The sequence below is a fragment of the Heterocephalus glaber genome, unplaced genomic scaffold, assembly GCF_053883595.1.
Source record: "Heterocephalus glaber isolate CG9 unplaced genomic scaffold, H.glaber_assembly_v1.0 deba00001457, whole genome shotgun sequence".
In the NCBI taxonomy this organism is placed as follows: domain Eukaryota; kingdom Metazoa; phylum Chordata; class Mammalia; order Rodentia; family Bathyergidae; genus Heterocephalus; species Heterocephalus glaber.
Window position 1 is genome coordinate 31,414,488 of NW_028258305.1, and position 20,096 is coordinate 31,434,583.

At 37.1% G+C, this 20,096-nt stretch overlaps 1 protein-coding gene across 5 annotated transcripts in view; it reads left to right on the forward strand.

Moving 5' to 3' along the window:
* Heatr5b (HEAT repeat containing 5B) overlaps positions 1 to 20,096 on the forward strand; it is a 102,319-nt gene that overhangs the window by 26,050 nt on the left and 56,173 nt on the right. For all 5 annotated transcript variants that reach the window (XM_021253722.2, XM_021253723.2, XM_013070176.3 and 2 more), the window contains exons 11-19: positions 1,303 to 1,414; positions 9,450 to 9,602; positions 10,650 to 10,749; positions 11,343 to 11,452; positions 12,148 to 12,311; positions 13,106 to 13,281; positions 15,385 to 15,490; positions 17,650 to 17,840; positions 19,679 to 19,838. In XM_021253722.2, coding sequence (XP_021109381.1) covers positions 1,303 to 1,414; positions 9,450 to 9,602; positions 10,650 to 10,749; positions 11,343 to 11,452; positions 12,148 to 12,311; positions 13,106 to 13,281; positions 15,385 to 15,490; positions 17,650 to 17,840; positions 19,679 to 19,838 — 1,272 coding nt within the window. The remainder of the gene's footprint in view (positions 1 to 1,302; positions 1,415 to 9,449; positions 9,603 to 10,649; positions 10,750 to 11,342; positions 11,453 to 12,147; positions 12,312 to 13,105; positions 13,282 to 15,384; positions 15,491 to 17,649; positions 17,841 to 19,678; positions 19,839 to 20,096) is intronic.

Below are 20,096 nucleotides of genomic sequence, written 5' to 3' on the forward strand. Positions count from 1 at the left end.
GAATTTCTTACTCACTTGGACCAGACTGAAATCCCTTCCTTTTTAAAATTTTTCTTTTGGGTTTTTTGAGATAGGGTCTCGCTCTGTAGTTCAGTTCTGACCTTCAGAGAGGCTGGCCTCCTTGGTGCCCTGGGCCTACCTACTCATGGAGCCCATGCTGGCCTGGAGCTCTCGGTGATCCTCTTTCCTCCTCATCACCAGTGCTGGGATTACAGGTGTGCACCACCCTGCCTGGCCTCTTTCTTTAGAGATTTGACCAATTCAAGTTCTGTCCTGAAATTTCTTCAAAACTGTTTACTCTATATTGGCTGTTGTTTGCTGACTGTTAAGATATCTGTGCTCTATTTTGCCATTTAGTCATGTGCAGCTTTGCAGTTCCCATTTTTCCCTTGTCTTCTCCATCTGGACCAGTGGTGGCAAACCTATGGCATGCATACCACAGCAGGCTGTTTGTATTATTTTATTTATTTATTTATTTATTTATTGGTACCGGGGATCGAACTCTGGACCTTGCACTTGCAAGGCAGGCAGCGGAACCACTGAGCTAAATCCCCAGCCCTGTTTGTATTATTGAAAGCACTAAAAGATTTACCATCACTAATCTACACTGTAAATTCCATAAGATTAGTTTACAGCCATTTGTATCATAGAAGTTCAACAAATTTTTGAATATAGGATGATATTACCAATCATGATAGCGTTTATTATGTGGTTACGTGGGTTCGCACTGTTCTAAGTACTGTACTGTGTTAATTTAAGCCTGGCAGGAGTGAGGTAGACACTCCTATTATTCCTATTTTATCAACAAGGGAACTAAGGCACAGAGTTTAAGTTCCCCAGGTCAGAAACTCAGTAAATGGCAGTTGGAACAAGAACCTTGGCTTTAAAGCTTACTGTTTTTTTCTTTCTTTTATTTTCAGTACTGGGGATTGAGCTCAGGGTCTTTATACTGAGCTGCATCCCCAGCTTTTTGTTTTTTTATTTCAAGATAGGGTCTTGCTATCTTACTGAGTTGCACAGGTTGAGTTTGAACTTGCAGTCCTCCTGCCTCAGCCTCCCATAGTGCTAGGATTATAGGTGTATGCCATCGTGCCTTGCTCAAAGATTTCTCTTGACCACTGCATGATTCTGGGTCTTCTCAGAGTCACCAGTACAATAGACACTGTAGATCTTGATGTTGTTACAGGGAACATTTTAACATTAACCATGAAAGGACAACTTCTTTTTAAATGTACTAGTTGTCTGTTTTCTTATTTGATTTAACTTGTTTAAATTAAAATCTAACCTAAACTTCTCTTGCAGATGGTAGTTAGTATTGCTGAAGATCTGTTACGAACTGCTGCCCAAAATAGCAGGCTGTCTTTACAGCGCACCCAAGCTGGATGGCTTTTACTTGGAGCACTAATGACTTTAGGTATAATTATATTTGAAAAGGATTTTTGTCTTATTCTGTAATTGTCAGTGGACTATAAAGCAAATTTAAGTAGAACTATTAAACTTCACATTCTAGATTTTGAATGAGGTTGTAAGTGAGGTTGTAAAATGATAAAGATGTTTTCCTCATCATTTGCTAGTAGATTTATCTTTTAAATAATTTCTACTTATGTACATTTAAAGAGAAAGTTGTCAGCAAACTTTTGGCTTTACCATTAAAGCCATTGCCATTGCCTAATTGATGAGTTCTAATTAATCAGCAGAGTTGAGAAGATGGGGCATATTCATTTCCCTGAGTGAAGTCCTTATTTTAGTAGAGTGAAAAAATATTATGATTAAACAGTGTTATTGGTGCTACTTTTTGGGGACTATCCTATGTGCTTCACTTTCTTAAATGCTATGATAAGTCTTAGATGCAAGGAAAGCTTAATATTGTACATAGGATGGAAATTCACATTATTATTGCTGTGAGATGTGTGTCCACTTTTTAGTTCACATATTTAGCCACTACGATAAAAAGTGTGTATGTATATGGAGGGTGAGTGTTCTAAGGGAATCTGTCAGTTGGGAATTACACTTTGGCCTAGTTTTCTAAAGAAAATAAAGTCGGAGTGTGGCGTCTCACACCTGTAATCCCAGCTACTTGGGAGGCTGAAGCAGGAAGATTATGAGCTTGAGGCCAGCCTGGGCAATTTAGTGAGACCCTGTATCAAAAAAAAAAAAAAAAAAAAAGCCGGGAATGGTAGTGAACGTCTGTGATCCCAGCATTTGGGAGGCTGAGCCAGGAGGATTGTTGTGAGTTCGAGGCCAGCCTGGGCTATACAGTGAGTTCAAGACCAGCCTGAACTACATAGTGAGGCCCAGTCTCAAGCCCCCCCCCCCCCAAAAAAAGGAAAAAAGAACTGGGAATGTAGCTCAGTAATAGAGCTCCTCTAGGTTTGATCCCCAGTATGGGGTAGGGGGCTTTTAGAAAAAGAAACTTCTTTTCCAGAAGTTATGTTAAGTATGTAAGTGGTATGTTAAATTAATTCCTTAGCAAAGTAAATGTAGGTTCTTGGTTCTGAATATACTGCTCTCCCGTGAAACTAACCATATACAGTACATTGCCCCTACTATAAAGGAATATGTATTTGTATGTGTGGAGCATGGCTATATATGTTTATGCACATACATGCTATGTATGGGGAGAACTCATAGAATACAGTCTGAATAGATTGTAATATTATTATTGCTTATTTTTTTTGGTACCGGGGATCGAACTCATGACTTTGTGCTTGCGAGGCAGGTAGCAGAACCACTGAGCTAAATCCCTGGCCCAAGATCGTATTATTGATAATATGTTACTCACCATTCTTAATAAGGTTGGGAAATTTCTTTTTTGTTTCTTATGCATTTGTTTAATGTTTGGATACTAAAAATATTAATACTCTTAAAGTGATTTCTCTTATATTTTATTTTATGTGGTGCTGGGAATTGAACCCAGGACCTCACACATGCTAGGTGAGTTCTCTACCATTGAGCTACATCCTCACCGTTTTTTTTTTTAACTTTATTAAATTCTTTCATTGGTACATTGTAGGTATACAACACAATAACATTTCTCATTGGGAATTGTATCTTTACATGATACATCTTGGTTCTTATTATTTCCCCATTCCTAGCCCTCCCTTCACCCCTCCACCCTTCTCTATTTACAAAGACTTTATTTCCATTTTTTCCATTTCTCAGCATTTTTCCTTTCCCTTCTTTCCTTTTCCCTGCCCCTCCCACTACCCCTACCCCTTTGGACCTTTTCTTCCTATTTTGCATTATCGATTATTCATTCTATCATTGGTACATTTTAGGTGTACAATATAATGACATTCATCATTGGAAATTTGCACTCTCTCTTGGTTCTTATTTTTCACCCTGACCCAGCCCTCCAACCCCTCCATTCCTCCCTATTTACAAAGATTTTGTTCCTATTTTTGCATTTTCTCATATTAATCCCATTCCCTTCTATCCTTTCCCCTAGCCCTCCCACTTCCTTCCCCTTTGCCCCTTTTCTTCCTATTTCACATTACCTATTATACATTTTAGTCCTTATTTACACTTTCAGTTTCTCACACCAGAGAAGCTATTCGGTATTTATACATGTGTGTCCTATTTATTTCACTTAAGAGTATTGCCTCAATGTGCATCCACTTAGCTATGAATGTCTCTGATTTCTCATTTTTTATGGCTGAGTAGTACTCCATTTTATTAAAAAAGCCACATTTTCTTTATCCAGTCTCCAGTTGATGGGCATTTGGGCTGTTTCCAAGTTTTAGCTATTACAAACTGTGCTGCTATGAACATGGGCGCACATACATCACTGTGGTATGATTCTTTTAATTCTTTTGGGAAGATCCCCAGCAGTGGAATAATGGGGTCAAATGGGACTTCCTGTCCTAATTCTTTGAGGTATCTCCATATTGACTTCCACAGTGGTTGCACCAGTCTACACTCCCACCAGCAGTGGAGCCGTGTTCCTCTTTCCCCACAGCCCTGCCAGCATTTGTTATTGATTGATTTCATGATAACAGCCATTCTTTCTGCAGTGAGGTGGAATCTCAGCATTGTTTTCATTTGCATCTCTCAAATGACCAGTGATGTTGAACATTTTTTCATGTATTTATTTGCTATTTCTACTTCTTTGTGTGAGAAATGTCTTTTCATTTCAGATGCCCATTTTCGGATTGGGTCTTTAAATTTGGGAGGTGTGATCCTTTTAAGTTCTTTATAGATTTGAGATAGTAGACCTTTGTCTGAGGAAGAGCAGGTGAAGATTTTTTCCCACATTGTGGGTTGTCTCTTCACACCACTGGTGGTTTCTCTTGCTGTGCAGAAGCCTTTTACTAAGAAGAGATCCCACTTGTTGATTGTTTGTGCTAGTTCACAGGCAACTGAGGTTTTGTTCATAAAATCTTTTCCTACACCGATGTCTTCAAGAGTTCTACCTAACCTCTATTCCAACTGATTCAGAGTTTCTATTTTAATATTTAGATCTTCAATCCATTTTCATTTTAGTTTAGTGCATTGTGAGAGATATAGGTCTAGTTTTAATCTTTGGCAAGTTGAAGCCCAGTTTTTCCAGCAGCATTTATTAAAGAGGCTATCTTTCCTCCAGTGAGGGTGTTTGGCTCCTTTATCGAAGATGAGATGGCTGAGTGTGTCTGGCATTGTTTCTGCATCTTCTAATCTGTTCCACTGGTCCTCAGATCTGTTTCTTTGCCAGTACCATGCTGTTTTATCACAGTAGCTTTGTAGTATAGTTGCAGGTTGGGGATTGTGATACCCCCTGCCATGTCTCTGTTACCTAGAATTGCTTTTGCTATTCTGGGTCTCTTCTTGTTGCAAATGAATTTTGGGGTTGTTTTGTCAAGGTCCATGAAGTATGCTGCTGGGATCTCAATTGGAATTGCATTAAATCTATATAGCAGTTTTGGAAGTATGGCCATTTTCACTATATTAATCCTTCCTACCCAGGAGCAGGGGATGTCTGTCCATTTTCTGATATCATCTTCAATCTCTCTTTTCAGAGTGCCATAGTTTTCGGAGAAGAGGTCTTTGATTTCTTTTGTTAGGATGATTCCTAGGTATTTCAAGTTTTTTGGATGCTATTGTGAAAGGAATTATTTGCCCTCTTTCTCTCAGTGAGTCTGTCATTCATGTAGAGGAAAGCTATTGATTTTTGTGTGTTGACCTTGTAACCAGCTACTTGACTGAATTTGGTTATTAAATCTAGAAGACTTTTGGTGGAGTTCTTGGGGTCTTCTATATAGAGTATCATGTTATGTGCAAATAATGACAATTTGACTTCTTCATTTCCTATCTTTATTCCTTTTATTTCTTTCTCTTGTCTAATTGCCATGGCTAATGTTTCCAGAACTGTATTGAACAAGAGTGGTGATAGTGGACATCCTTGTCTTGTTCCTGATTTTAGTGTGAAGGATTTCAGTTTTTGACCATTTAGTATGATATTAGCTGTTGGTTTTTCATAGATGGCTTCTATCAGATTGAGGTGGAGACCATCTATTCCAATTTTTTGTAGGGTTTTTATCATAAATGCATGTTGGATTTTGTCAAATGCTTTTTCTGCGTTTATGGAGATAATCATATGGTTTTTGTCCTTGGCTCTATTGATATAGTGTATTACATTGATTGATTTGCATATATTGAACCATCCCTGCATCCCTGGGATGAATCCCACTTGATCAGGGTGTATGATCTTCTTCATGATCTTCTGCATTCTGTTTGCCATTATCTTATTAAGGATTTTGGCATCTATGTTCATTAGTGAGATTGGCCTATAGTTCCCTTTTTCCGTTGGGTCTTTCTCTGCTTTGGGGATCAAGGTGATGCTTGCTTCCAGGAATGAATTTGGGAGTATTGCTTCCCTTTCAATTTCATTGAAGGGTTTAAACAGTAGTGGCAGCAGTTCCTCTCTAAATGTCTTGTAGAATTCAGCAGTGAAGCCATCAGGGCCTGGGCTTTTCTTAGTTGTTAAGTTTTTAATTATGTTTTCAGTTTCATTGGTTGAAATTGGGTTGTTCAGAATTTTTAGGTCTTCTTCGTTCAACTTTGGTAATTCATATGTATCTAGGAATCTGTCCATTTCTTCTGTGTTGTCCATCTTATTGGCGTATAGGTTCTGGAAGTGTAGGTATTGATGATGCTCTGGATTTCTGCTGGGTCTGTTGTAGTTTCACCCTTTTCATTCCTAATTGCATGGATTTGGGCCTTTTCTGTCCTTTTTCTGATAAGGTTGGCTAAGGATTTGTCAATTTTGTTGATTCTTTTGAAGAGCCAACTCCTGGCTTCATTGATTTTTTTTGTATCGTTCTCTTAGCCTCCATTGCATTGATTTCTCCTCTGATCTTTATAATTTCCTCCCTTGTATGAGCTCTGGTGTTGTCCTGTTCTTCTTTATCCAGAAGCTTGAGGTGCAGCATCAGGTTGTTTAATTGGGCTCGTTCTGTTTTCCTAATATGTATATTCACTGCTATGAATTTCTCTCGTAAGACTGCTTTCATTGTGTCCCATAGATTCCAATATGTTGTATTGTCATTGTCATTTAATTGAAGGAACTGTCTGATTTCTTCTTTAATTTCCTCTGTGACCCACTGGTTATTCAGCAGTGTGTTGTTCAATTTCCATGTGTTTATGAAATTTTTTGAGTTTCTTTTGCTATGGATCTCCAATTTCATTGCACTCTGGTCTGATAATATACAGGGGCTAACTTCAGTTCCTTTGCACTTACTTAAACATGTTCTTTGTCTGAGTATGTGGTCTCTTTTGGAGAATGACCCATGTGCAGCTGAGAAGAATGTGTATTCTGATTTTGTGGGGTGGAAGACTCTGTAAACATCTGGTAAGTTCATTTGTTCAAGGGTTCGATTGAGTTCTAGTATTTCATTACTTTTTTTTTGTCTAGTTGATCTATCTATTTGTGACAGTGGGGTATTGAGGTCCCCCACTACAATTGTATTAGTGCATATATGACTTTTTGTGTCCATTAGTATTTGTTTTATATAGTTGGGTACACTAGTGTTTGGTGCATAGATATTTATGATTGTCATCTCTTCCTCTTGGATTGTTCCCTTTACAAGGATTTAGTGTCCTTCTTCATCTCTCTTAATCAGTGTTGATTTGAAATCTACTTGATCTACAAAGAGAATAGCTACTCCTACTTTTTTTCAGGTTCCCGTCACATGGAACATTGTTTTCCACCCTTTAACTTTCAGTCTATGAGTTTCCTTTTGAATTAAGTGTGTTTCTTGTATGCAGCATATTGTTGGAATTTGCTTCTTGACCCATTCTGCCAGTCTATTTCTTTTGATTGGTGAATTGAGACCATTAACGTTGATGGTTATAACTGAAACGTATTGACTTGTCATTGCCATGACTCTTTCTTTTTGTTGGATTCTCCTCCTTTACATTTAATTTCTTGTCATGCCAGATGGGTTCATTCTGCTTTGCTTCCTGGGGTTGTGATCCTCAATGTCTGTTCCTAGGCTATTGTGTAAAATTCTTTGGAGTGCTGGTTTGGTATTCACGAAGTTCCTAAGGTGCTCTTTGTCATGAAAGTTATCTTATTTCTCCATCCATTTTGAAAGATAGTTTTGCAGGGTCCATCAATCTGGGTTGGAGGCTGTTTTCTTTTAGGGCTTGGAATATGTCACTCCAAGCTCTTCTTGCCTAGATGGTTTGTGTTGAGAAGTCTGCCATGATTCTGATGGGCTTTCCTTTGTATGTGAATTGTTTCTTTTCCCTATCTGCTTGTAGAACTTTGTTGTTCTGTTGAGATTCTGGAATCTTAACAATTACATGCCTATGTGTAGATTCTTTTTGATCAAGGCTATTTGGAGTCCTATATGCCTCACTTATCTGTATGTCAAGCTCTTTTCCCCTGCTTGGGAAGTTTTCTGCCATTATTTCTGTGAAGAGTTTTTTTATGTCATCTGCACTCTCTCCTGTTTCTTCATTGACTCCAATCAGTCTGATATTATCCTTCTTTGCATTATCTAGCAGCTGCTGGATTGATTTCTCATGTTCCCTTATAATTTTGAAGCAATTTTTCTTTTCCTGGTCACTAATTGCAATCTTGTCTTCTGTATCTGAAATTCTGTCCTCACATTGGCTCATTCTGCTGTGTAGACTTTCAATGGAGTTTTTCATGTCCTGGAAATCTATTTGCATCTGTTTTGTGGATTCCATTTGTTTCTTATGTTGGGATTCCATCATGTTCCTGAGGTCCTCTCTAGATTTATTAATCATGTCTTGCACTAGGAGCACAATTTCTCCTGTTATCTGAGAAATTATTTCTGATTTCATTTTTTCCAGATCCCCTTTTGTATTTCTTTTTTTTTTTTGGTACCAGGGATCTAACTCAGGGCCTTCTGCTTGTGAGGCAGGCAGTGGAACCACTGAGCTATATCCCTTGCCCAAAGTTTCCTCCCTTTATTCTTGTTTTTTTTTTTTGGTACTGGGGATCGAACTGGGGTCCTTGTGCTTGCGCAGCAGCCTGCAAAACCACTGAGCTAAATCCCTGTCCCTCCAGATCCCCCTTTGTTGCCAGTTCGGTGGGTCCAGGTGGTTGAGTATCAGAGTGTTCCATCTCATTTCCCTTTGGGGTTGCTGTAGGTGATCTGGAAGTCTGGTTTTGAGACTTATTTACATGTTTTCTCATTTTGACGGGGGGTGGGGTGGGGTGTTGGCGCCTGCACGGGTTACCTCCTGTGAGCTGGGAGAGGTGTTCCAAGGGGCCAGGAGCAGCGGTAGGGATGGTGGCCCAAAAGCCTTTTCCTGTGGGCTGGGAGCAGCGGGAGGGATGGTGTCCAGGAAGCCCCTTCCTCTGGACCAGGAGCAGTGGGATGGCGGCTCAGAAGCCCTTGCCCCTGGGCCAGGAGCAGCGGGGCTCAGTACCATGGTCTGTTGATCTGGTGTCCTCTGCGTCTTTGTAGTGTGGAATCAGGTGGCTGTACAGAGGAGTGGGGGGGGGCGTCCAGTGGATTGTTGGCGGGGCGTAGTCTGATTCGATGTGTTCCATGCGAGTCACCACCTGGGTAGGGCGTCCACAGACTTGCCTGTCTTTAGCAGGCTGATTCGGCGTTTTCCTCACGACTCAGGACCTTGGTAGGGCACATCCTCAACTTTTTAATAAATGTTTTACTTTCAGACATGATCTTTCTAAATTGTCAGGGCTGGAACCTGGAACCCTCCTGCCTCAGAGTTCAAGTAGCTGGGATATTAAGCATGTGCCACCACACTCATCTTAAAGTGAATTTTATTATGCTTTAACATACATTTATTTTACTCACCGAATAAAAACATTTTGAAACAATGTTAATTTTAGAGATTAAAAAATAATGAAATGACATATTGTTAACTTTTGTGAAACTCACATTCTTTGACTTTTGTTTATAATGTATATAATATGTTTATGGTTTTGTACTCATTTATTTATTTGTTTTCCCCTTCATTGTCTTGGTTAGGACCATCTGTTGTTCGCTATCATCTGCCAAAGATGTTGTTATTGTGGCGAAATGTTTTCCCTCGTTCTTTAAAGGAATTGGAGGCTGAGAAGGCTAGAGGCGATTCTTTTACCTGGCAGGTAACTTTGGAAGGCCGTGCTGGAGCTTTATGTGGTAAGAACTGAAAGGATTGCATATTCAGAATATTATCATATTACTAAAATGTTTGTGATGTGAAATCACTATTTTAATTTTTTATTTTAGTATCTAATGATAAATTCATAGACTTCTGGATTTAGAAAAAATTTTATGAATAACCAACTCCAGCAAACTGTCATCATAGTTATTGCTATTTTATAATAAAAATGAAGCTGAGACTCTAAGAAAGTTGTCAGAACTGATAAGACTGGAACTAAAAGCCAGGTCCCTTTATTCCTATTCTCTGGAATCTTCAGTCTGTCCAAAAACACCAAATTGCCAAGTAAACAACCCCAGTGAGTTTCTAAAGAAGAAAGAAATTTAGGATTACTAAGGTTGCTGGGTTATAGTTAGTCTTTGTGGCTGTTTTTTCTAGTTGTTACCAAATCTGTAACTTTTGATGCATTTTTCAGACATCAGCATTACAAAAGTGTTGAATACAGTTGTTGTTGTCTAGGACTCAGCAACTTACAGGGAAGGCTCCAGTTTTCATTTGGGAAATGGAATTATATTAGGTGTCCCTGTACTTTGTAGTTTATCTCAGGGTAAAAAATGCTTTTCCCACTCTGGGAGAGATACATGTTTAACCTTAAGGATGCAGTGCAAGGTGTCAGTTTTGCCCCCACATATCTGAGAAGTAGTTTAGTCTTAGCTCTATTGCTAAAGGGCTATTAAAGACCCTACTTTTTGTTCGATCATTTGGTTCACTCCTGGTTCTGTCCTAAACCTGCTTTCTTTGATGTCATCTGAATTCCTGGAGAGTTTAGTCTTCTGAGTTTCCACTCACGGAAGTCTCCCTGACATGCACCTTCCCTCCTTCCATCTCTGCTGTCCATCCTTCTCTTAGTCTTTTCTGATGATTTTTCTTTAATTGTTGCTGGATTTTCTTCTGGCTTAACATGGTTTCAGAACCTTGTGTTTTATAATAAAGACTTTTAGATGCCTTTCTCTTTTTATAATTTTATAAGTTTAATGACTCACAAAAGCTGCTCTAAATCTGTCCTTTTAAAAATTTTTTTCTAGCTATGAGGAGTTTTGTTGCACATTGTCCTGAGCTTCTAACTGAAGATGTGATTAGAAAATTAATGACCCCTATTGAATGTGCAATGACTATGATGTCACAGTAAGTAACGCTTATGACAATATCCTGCTTCGTACATTAATAAATATTTATGTAATTCTCAGTCATATTTTACTTCCTTCTAGAGTCATACAGGAAATATCTAAAACTTAATTTTTGTAAAGTGGCTTTAAAAATTGAAACAGTGAGCCAGGTGTGGTGGCATATGCTGGTAATCCCAGCACTCTCTTAAGGCTGAGGCAGGATTGCAAGTCGAGCGCAGCCTGGACAACTTAATGAGACCTTGTTTTAAAATTTAAAAAAGGGGCCCAGGGATTTAGCTCAGTGGTTTTGCCGCCTGCCTCGCAAACACAAAGGACCCAAGTTCGATCCCCGGTACCAAAAAATAAAATAAAAGGGCTGGGGATATAGCTCAGTGAGTAGGCCCTGGGTTCTACCCCTAGTATTGCATTAAAAAAATTGTTTTAATGATGTAAAGTACAATGTTATTTTATAGTGTTTTTACTACTAATAGTAAAGACCATGAAATAAACTAAAAAATGTGAAACAAATGAGAATACATTTATACATTGTTAAAAGTTTATAAATAATGCTTGTTCTTGTAAGTTATTCCCAGCTGTGCTTTGATATTTTAGCATTCCATCTGTAATTAAAGCCCATGGAGCTCATCTGAAAGCTAGTGCTGCAATGGTCCGTTTAAGACTTTATGATATCTTGGCTTTGTTACCTCCAAAAACTTACGAAGGTAAGAACCTGATAAAAGTTCTTCATTATGCCTTTCCAGTTCCTCACAATATTAAAGAGTTCTGGCCAGGTCTCTCTGACTGGCTTGTACAAAGAAAGGCTACCATTTTACCTTTCTTCATACAGTTGCTCATACTTACTGAGTTCTCTCTGTGTTCCAGGTTCTAGCCTAAGCCTCTATTTTATAGATGAAGAGTCTGATAGAGAGAGTTAAAGTAACTTGCCCAGGTCTTACAACTCATTAAATGGCAGAGCTTGGATTCAAACCAGATAGTTTACCTTCAATATCTATACTTTTAATTAACATTTTAAACAGATTCATACATTTTGTAATGTAGCCATTAATTTAGGATCTAGAGGGAAAATAGTTATGTACTTTGCAGAAATCAGATATTATAAAAAATGTTAATATTAAAATAAACCATTAATTTGCCTCTAATACAACTATGCCCAAGAATTTAGGTGTACTCTGGTTTAGTAATTTACACATTATTGAGGAATGAGCAATAAATAATAATCACATCATTTAATATATTTAAAATAAAGGATTTGTCTTCTATTTGAGTTAATACAGATTTTTAAAAAAGAAAATAGGGATTTTATTCCTGTTGAACATATTATTGCTTCTTGTGGGCAATAATTTTAATTTTTATAAAAATTATTAGTTTTACTCTGGTCTAAAATTATTTTTTTTAGGATCTTTTAATGCACTTCTTAGAGAACTGGTAGCAGAATTCACTTTGACTGACAACTCAGCCAACACAACTACCTCCCTCCTCCGATCCCTCTGCCATTATGATGATAGTGTTCTTCTTGGTTCTTGGCTTCAAGAAACCGATCATAAATCAATTGAAGACCAGGTAATAAACCATATAGGAAAATAGAACACTATCTTAATCTAAAACAAAGGTACACATTGTCATGTAAGAATAAAATATTGTGGACTAAGCTTTCATTTTCAGGTAGCTTTTTTAGACACTTAATGATAAAGCATCTTAGTTGTAGAAAAATGGTGAAAAAAAATAAGCAGCATTGGTTAGAGTTTGGAAAAATATCTTTATTCAGTGTTCTTTGTACTGAGATATCTTGTGGTGACTGTGGGAAAAATTATTATTATTTTTTTTTGGTACCAGGGATCAAACTCAGGACCTTGCACTTGCGAGGCAGGTGGCGGAACCACTGAGCTAAATCCCCAGCCCCTGGAAAAATTATTTTTAACTGGCTCTTGTTTTGTTTTGTCTTAGTTTGTCTTATTTTATGAGATTGGTGGAGAATGAGAGTTAGTAGGTTGGAGATTAACAACTCTTTAGTCCACTGAATACATAATTTTATGTACTTTTAAAAGAGATTAAAACCCCTTTTAAAATAACTTTTGTGTGTTTAGTTATGGCTAATACTATTTTACTCATACATTAATAGAGGGTTATAAATGCTTTCAATGAATAAGACTGTTCCTAAAATCCTGTAAGATATTATTGGTGATTTTTTTAGATAGCCAAATCATATTTTTATTTGTTTTAAAATTTTTCAGGTCTAGTCATTCTTTTTTTAAATTACCTTTTTTCCACTTCTCTGTTCTATGCCTCATATGTAAAACTTAGTGGGTGAATTTCCTGAAGTAGATTTTGAAAAATTTTATGTGATTCCTTTGCAGCTCCAGCCAAACAGTGCCTCTGGAAGTGGGGCTCTGGAGCACGACCCTTCTTCTATTTACCTACGAATACCTGCTGGGGAAGCTGTACCTGGTCCTCTCCCCCTTGGAGTCTCAGTCATTGATGCTTCTGTGGCTCTTTTTGGTGTAGTGTTTCCTCATGTTTCTTATAAACACCGGTTAGTATTAAGTTAATCAGGTAACTTTAGTTGAATATAAGTTATATTCCAACAGTAGATTTTCCCACCCTAGTTAATGGTCCAATAGAGTGAGTAGTATTTAAACAGAAATTTCATGTATTTACTAAATAAGTGGCATGTACATGATAAACTATGCAAATTCCACCTAATTTGAGTCTATATTTAAGATTTGGCTCCATGTTCTGGCATCTGACATCCATTGTACTGTGGATTGTGTCTTGCACAACAAAATTTTCATTATAATAGTTTGATTGACAGTTCATAAGTAGGTTTCACTATGTTTCATTAGGGATGTTAGTTGATTGAGTCTGTTGTTTTTGTTACTGAAGAAGTAAGTAGATGAGAAGTCAACTCTCAAAGCATTTGTTTGTGAGATGGTTCAGGTCTGGAATTTGGGGAAAGTAAGATAAACTGGTTCATTTTTGTAACAGCATTTTAGTTTGCTATATTTTTTATCCACAGTCATCATCCCTAACTTTAGTAGTCACTTCAGATATTTATGATTTTTCAAAAATGAAAATCAAAAATGAATTAATGTAAGATTTTTATAGGTAATTTAGAAGTTTTATAAAATATGCCTTAAGTATATTACATTAAGAGATAATATATCTTTAAATATGTGGATTGCATGATTAGTTTCTTCTAAGTTTGCTATTCATATTTAAAGCTTAAATGTAAAATTTACCCAGATTACTTGAAGAATATTTGGTTGCCATATAAGTGTTAAAGTGCATTAAAGGTGAGAGAAGGTTTCAGAAGCCAGGCATGGTGGTGCATGCCTGTAGTCCCAGCACTCCAGAGGCTGAGGGAAGAGGATTGCCATGAGTTCAAGGCCAGGCTGAACTACAGTGCTTGGATCACAGGCAAGCGCCATCACACCCAGCCTCGCAAGTGTAGTAACCTTAACTGTATATAGATCTAATTGGAAATCTTGCAGAAGGCTCATTATTTCTTCCTGTGAGTTTCTGAAAAATGCTTTGATGTGAAACTTGTGGCATACTATAAATTGAGCTTACATCCTTATAGTGACCTTTGAGAGATTTTGATTTCCATTTTAGGTGATAATTATCTTAGTGAAGTACTATCAAACTTCCCTGGATTCATTTGCTTTACAAACTATTTCTTTTAAAATAGTCTCACTCTTTATCAAAATAGTCTAAAGTGCCATGACTTTTTTGGTAAACTCTCTTCGTTCTTAAAAATTTGGAACAATATAAAAACCAATTCACTTCTTTTTTTTATATTTAAAAAACTGACCAAAGATAAAATCTTTATTGAAATCTCCCAGTAGCTTTTGAAGTTAGGATATAAGGTACTGTTCTCTTCTATGTAAAAGTATTTTTAAAAAAGAAAAATACACCTTACTTCTTAAATTTCTAACTTAAAAATCCTCTGCAGAGCTACATAATGATTATTATGTTCAAGAAACCATGAGTGTTTTGTTAGTCAACTTTCTGTCACTATAACACAACACCTGAGATAACTAATTATAAAGAGGATAAGTTTACTTGACTTACAGTTTTGAAGATTCTAGTCCATGATTGACCTCACTGCTTTTGATCCTGTGTTAAGGCAGCATATCATGGCTGGAGCATGTGGAAGAGAAAACTGCTTTCCTTGTGGCTGGAAAGCAAAAGGGCAGAGAGAGGGGCCCAGGGGCCCACTGTTCCTTATAAGGGCAGACCCCCAGTGATGTAAACCACCTCCAAACATCCCACCCTGGGGATTGAGCCCTTAACACACGGGGGGGGGTGAGGGGGGAATCCAAGAGGCAAACTGTGGCACACCTACTATGTGCCAGGTACTTTGTTGGATGCTGGTGTTAATGATAAAGACCACTGCAGTTATTACCTAATTTTGCTAATCAAAACTATTCACTCTCTTCTTTGTTCTGTTTAGTAACTACATGATCATGTATTGATTAAGAATGAGGAGCTCTAGTTTAAGTCAGCTATGGAATGCGATAGAAAAGAGACAGCATGCAGTGTTATTTGCTAAACAATTACTTTGCACTCTTACCAGTTTTTTGAGCCGTATTTGAATAAAAATATCACTAATGTGATCTTTATCCTGTTTCTATAGATTGCAAATGTTGGATCACTTTGCTGAATGTGTTAAACAAGCCAAAGGTGTGCGCCAGCAGGCTGTGCAGCTTAATATATTTACTGCTGTTCTAAGTGCTCTAAAGGTATTTACTTTTAAAACAATAAATATTTTGAAATAAAATGTTAATGCATCAGCAGGCCTGGCATATCAAGATTATTGTAATGTTTATATATTTATATGCACTTGATAACTGTGCTTTTATATTAGCTTTAATAAAGTTAGTAGAAACCTTATTTTGGGCTCATTATAATTTAATGAGTGTTTTATATTTTAGTAATATGTAAGTTCCTGTTTCAATTTGAACCTCAAATTTCCCAGTGCCAGTAAGTTCTTTGGGAATTTCCAAAGAGGTCTGATTCATTAAATCTGATTTTTTTTCCCCCTGGTACCTGGGATCAAACTCAGGACCTTGTACTAGCCAGGGAGGTGTGGTGCCACTGAGCTACATCCCCAGCCCTTAAATCTGATTTTCTACTGAAGGTTAACTTGGTTTCAACTTTTTTTTGTTTTTAGTACTTGGAATCAGGGCCTCAAGTTTGCCAGGCAGGCACTACACCACTAAGCTACATCCCTGGTCCATACTGGAGGTTGACTAAACAAAGCTTAAGTTTGATTTGTGATTTAGAGAGACGGTGTATTTAATTTAAAGAATGTTGAGCCAGACGTGGTGCTGCATGCCTGTAGTCCCAGCACTCGGAAGGCTGAGGCAGGAGGATCACCGTGAATTCGTAGCCAGCCTGGGCTATATGGTGAGTTCAGGGCCAGCCTGAACTACAAAGGGAGACCCTGCCTCATAAAACAAACAAACAAACAAAATGTTGCATGTAGAGAGTGTTTTCTGGTTTAGCTACTCATTAGGTTTATCTAGTGCAATTTGTTTAACTTTTTTTTTTTTGTTTACATGTCTTGCTCTGAGATAGGGTCTTGCTATGTAGTTCAGGCTGGCCTTGATCTCACTATGTAGCCCAGGCAGGCCTCAGACTCACGGTGGTCCTCCTGGCTCAGCCTCCCGGGTGCTGAGATAGAGGTGCACCACAACGTCCAGCTTCCTTAACCTTTTTTGCACTGAGTTTCTACACTATAAAGTAGAATAGTAGTTTGCCACAGTAGTAGTTTACCTCACAGAGTTCATGCATTGTACTATGCAGCCTTTCATAATGGATGTGATAGCTTTTTATATTATGTAGCACTAAGCATATTGTAGGATGTTGCTTTAAAATAAAATGATAGCCAATCCAAGTATTTATGTGAGTATATAAGTCATGTGTTGCAGATATTAGGGAAAAGGATATAGGTACTAGTTACAGAGGTAAAGGTTTATACTATTTAAATAGCCATTAGTATATGCCCTCTTTAGAAAACATCAACTAATACTGACATCTGAGATTTTTTCTTTTTAAAAGTTAGGTGACCAGGCATGGTGACCCACTCCTGTAATCCCGGCACTTGGGAGGAGGCAGGAGGATTGCTGTGAGTTCAAGACCAGCCTGAACTACATAGTGAGACCCTGTCTCAAAAAAAAAAAAAAAAGTGAGGTGGTCATGGTCTTCCTTGTTGGTTGGAAGACTACTGAACTATAGATATTACTGTACAGGTTATGCTTTTTTTCATTGTTAAGCTGATGCCGCTGCTATAGTTATTTACCCCTAGCACAATGACTTAGCTATTTTGTGTCAATTAAATTAAATTCTATAATAGTAAATATAAATGGAACAGCTATATTAGTGTTTAATATGATACACAAACTATATCAAAATTCAGTTACTGATTATTTTTACCAAATTTTTTAACACATATATTGATTATACTCTTAAGACATAAGTATGGGAGCTGGGTGAGGTGTCACATACATGTAATCCTAGCACTTGGGAATCGAGGTGGGAAGATCATGAGTTTGAGGCCAGCCTATACATGGTGAGTTGAAGACCAGCCTGGACTACATAGTGAGACCCTGTCTCAGAAAAAGACATAATTGTCTTCTGTTGAATTTTATATAAGTGAGTCAAAGTTTCATTAAGCCTTTTCTTCCTTAAAGTTTGAGTTATTTATCATGTTTTGAAATACTCAGGAAAATGATTTCTGTCAGTTTAACATACTGATTCTAGACATAGTATTACAGATGCAAAAATCAACTGAAAAAAAACAACTGAAAAAAATAAAGTATGATTGCAGCATATTTTTTTCTTTATATTCAACATGAATAGTCATCACAGTTTTTGTTTTGTTTTTAAATCAATGTAGGGCTTAGCTGAAAACAAAAGTACTTTAGGACCCGAGGAAGTTCGAAAATCAGCTCTGACCCTGGTTATGGGAGCTCTTGACAACCCAAACCCCATCCTTCGGTGTGCAGCAGGGGAAGCTCTTGGAAGAATGGCCCAAGTGGTGGGAGAAGCAACTTTTATTGCTAGAATGGCCCAGTACAGCTTTGACAAGTAAGTGTGGCTCTTTACTAATGCTAAGTTCAGCAACTAGGCAAAGATACCTTATAGTAATCCGTAACTGTTATCTAGACAAGACATGGCAGGTGACAGTATTTTGTGTTTTTTCATAACCATCTCAAATTTTCAATCTAATAAGTGATTTCACTTTGGAATCTTGGAATGGTGTAACATGTTAGGTACTTTCAGTTTGGGGAGGATGTCTAATCCAGCTCTTGGAATCAGTAGTGTTAGATTTCTTAGTTGTGTGTACTTGTTTAAGAAGAAGTAATGTATGATACACATCACATTTTAAAGACTAATCTGAAAAAAGGATGTACAAAATGTCAATTACATTGATTACATCATATTTTAATATTTTGGATATGTTTTGTTAAAATTAATTTCACCTATTTTTTCTCCTGTAATGTGGCAACTAACATATTTTTTAATTAAATTTATTGGTACAATTTAAATATACATAATGATCACATTCATTATATGGAATTTGTACCTGTACAAGACATATCTTCATTCTTAATTTTTTAGAATATTTAAAATTATGTTTACAACTTAACATTATAATCCCAGTAAACATCTCTGTCCTATATTATAATTATGTGTTGGTTGCATACACTACACCATTATCAAAACTCATTATATACTTCAATATACACTTAATTTAATGCTTTAAATTAGAAAATTTTGCATGTAACTACATATCAGTACAGATTATTTAAAAATTAATAGGGAGTTTTTATTTTTTAATTTGTTAAAAATGTATTTCACAGAGAAAAATGTTTGGGCCATTTTATAGAGGCTCAAATTGTAATTATAAAGACTGGGAGATATAGTTTGATGATAAAAGTACTACCTACCACGAGTAAGGTCCCCTTGGGTTGGTTCCAGCATGCAAGAAGGAGAAAGGAAATTATAGGGAATTTGTTAAGTGAACTATAAAATATTGTATTTGATTTTGTGAGTACAAGTGTGTGTGTGTGTATATGTAGTATGCTGGGGGTTGAATCCAGTCCCTCGTACGTGTTAAGCACATGCTGTACCACTGAGCCACAGCTCCCACCCCACAAACAACTTTTTGTTACATTTTCGAAATTAATTATGAGCCATTATTTTATTGAAAACCAATTACAGCTAGGCATGGCAGTGCATTCCTGCAGTGCCAACACTTGGGAGGCTAAGAGAAGAAGATCGAAAGTTCAAGGACAGCCTGGGCTATGTAGTGTCTTGTCTCAAAAAAGCCAAAAAACAAGCAGACAAAGACAGTTATAAAAATAAATTTCAAATTACTCTTGGCTTTTCGAGGACTAATTAAAAACTAAAGTTTCAGAGTTTTTCTAAAATTACAGTAGATTTTATTCGACTATTTTATGTGAAATATGTGACTTTAACAAACTGTTTTACTTTATTTTTTATTTATGTTATATAAGGGATTGAACCCAGAGCTTTGCATATGTTAAACACATGTTCTACTTCTATTGGTAAGTTACACCCTTTAGCCAGCTATTTTTTTTAAGACAGGGTCTCGCTATGTAGTTCAGACTGGCCTTGAACTCACTATGTAGCCCAGGCTGGCTTCAAACTACACAGCCATCCTCTTACTTCAGACTCCCAAGTGAGTGCTGGAATTACAGGTGTGTGCTATTATACCTGGCTATTATCCAGCCATTTTAAGTTGAAACTCTTTAACTCTTGTTAGGGAATGGAAAAAGAAGTATCATGATTATAATATTTTCTAATTTCCAGACTATTTTCCCTTTTTTGTGTGACTCATGAGCTTGTTATTACTAGAGAAAAATAGAAAAATATGTCCCTGAAGCAGTCTTTTTTTTCAGGTTGAAATCAGCTCGAGATGTTGTATCAAGGACTGGTCATTCATTGGCTCTTGGTTGTTTGCATCGTTATGTTGGTGGTATAGGCTCAGGACAACATCTGAAGACCAGTGTTAGCATCTTATTAGCTCTTGCACAAGATGGAACATCCCCTGAAGTACAGGTATAATAGTATTTTTTTTTCCTGGTACTAGCGATTGAACCTGAGGCTTTCTCACTGAACTGCATCCCCAACCCTTTTTGAGAGAGGATTTCCTGAAGTCAGTAAGTTGCCCAGACAGCTCAGACGTATGCTCCTTCTGCCACAGTCTCCTAGAGCACTGGGATTACAGGTGTACACCACCACACCCAGCTCTATTTTTTAATTACATATTTTAAAATAATGTTCTTAGGAAGATTATGTGCTCTGTTAAATAATGAT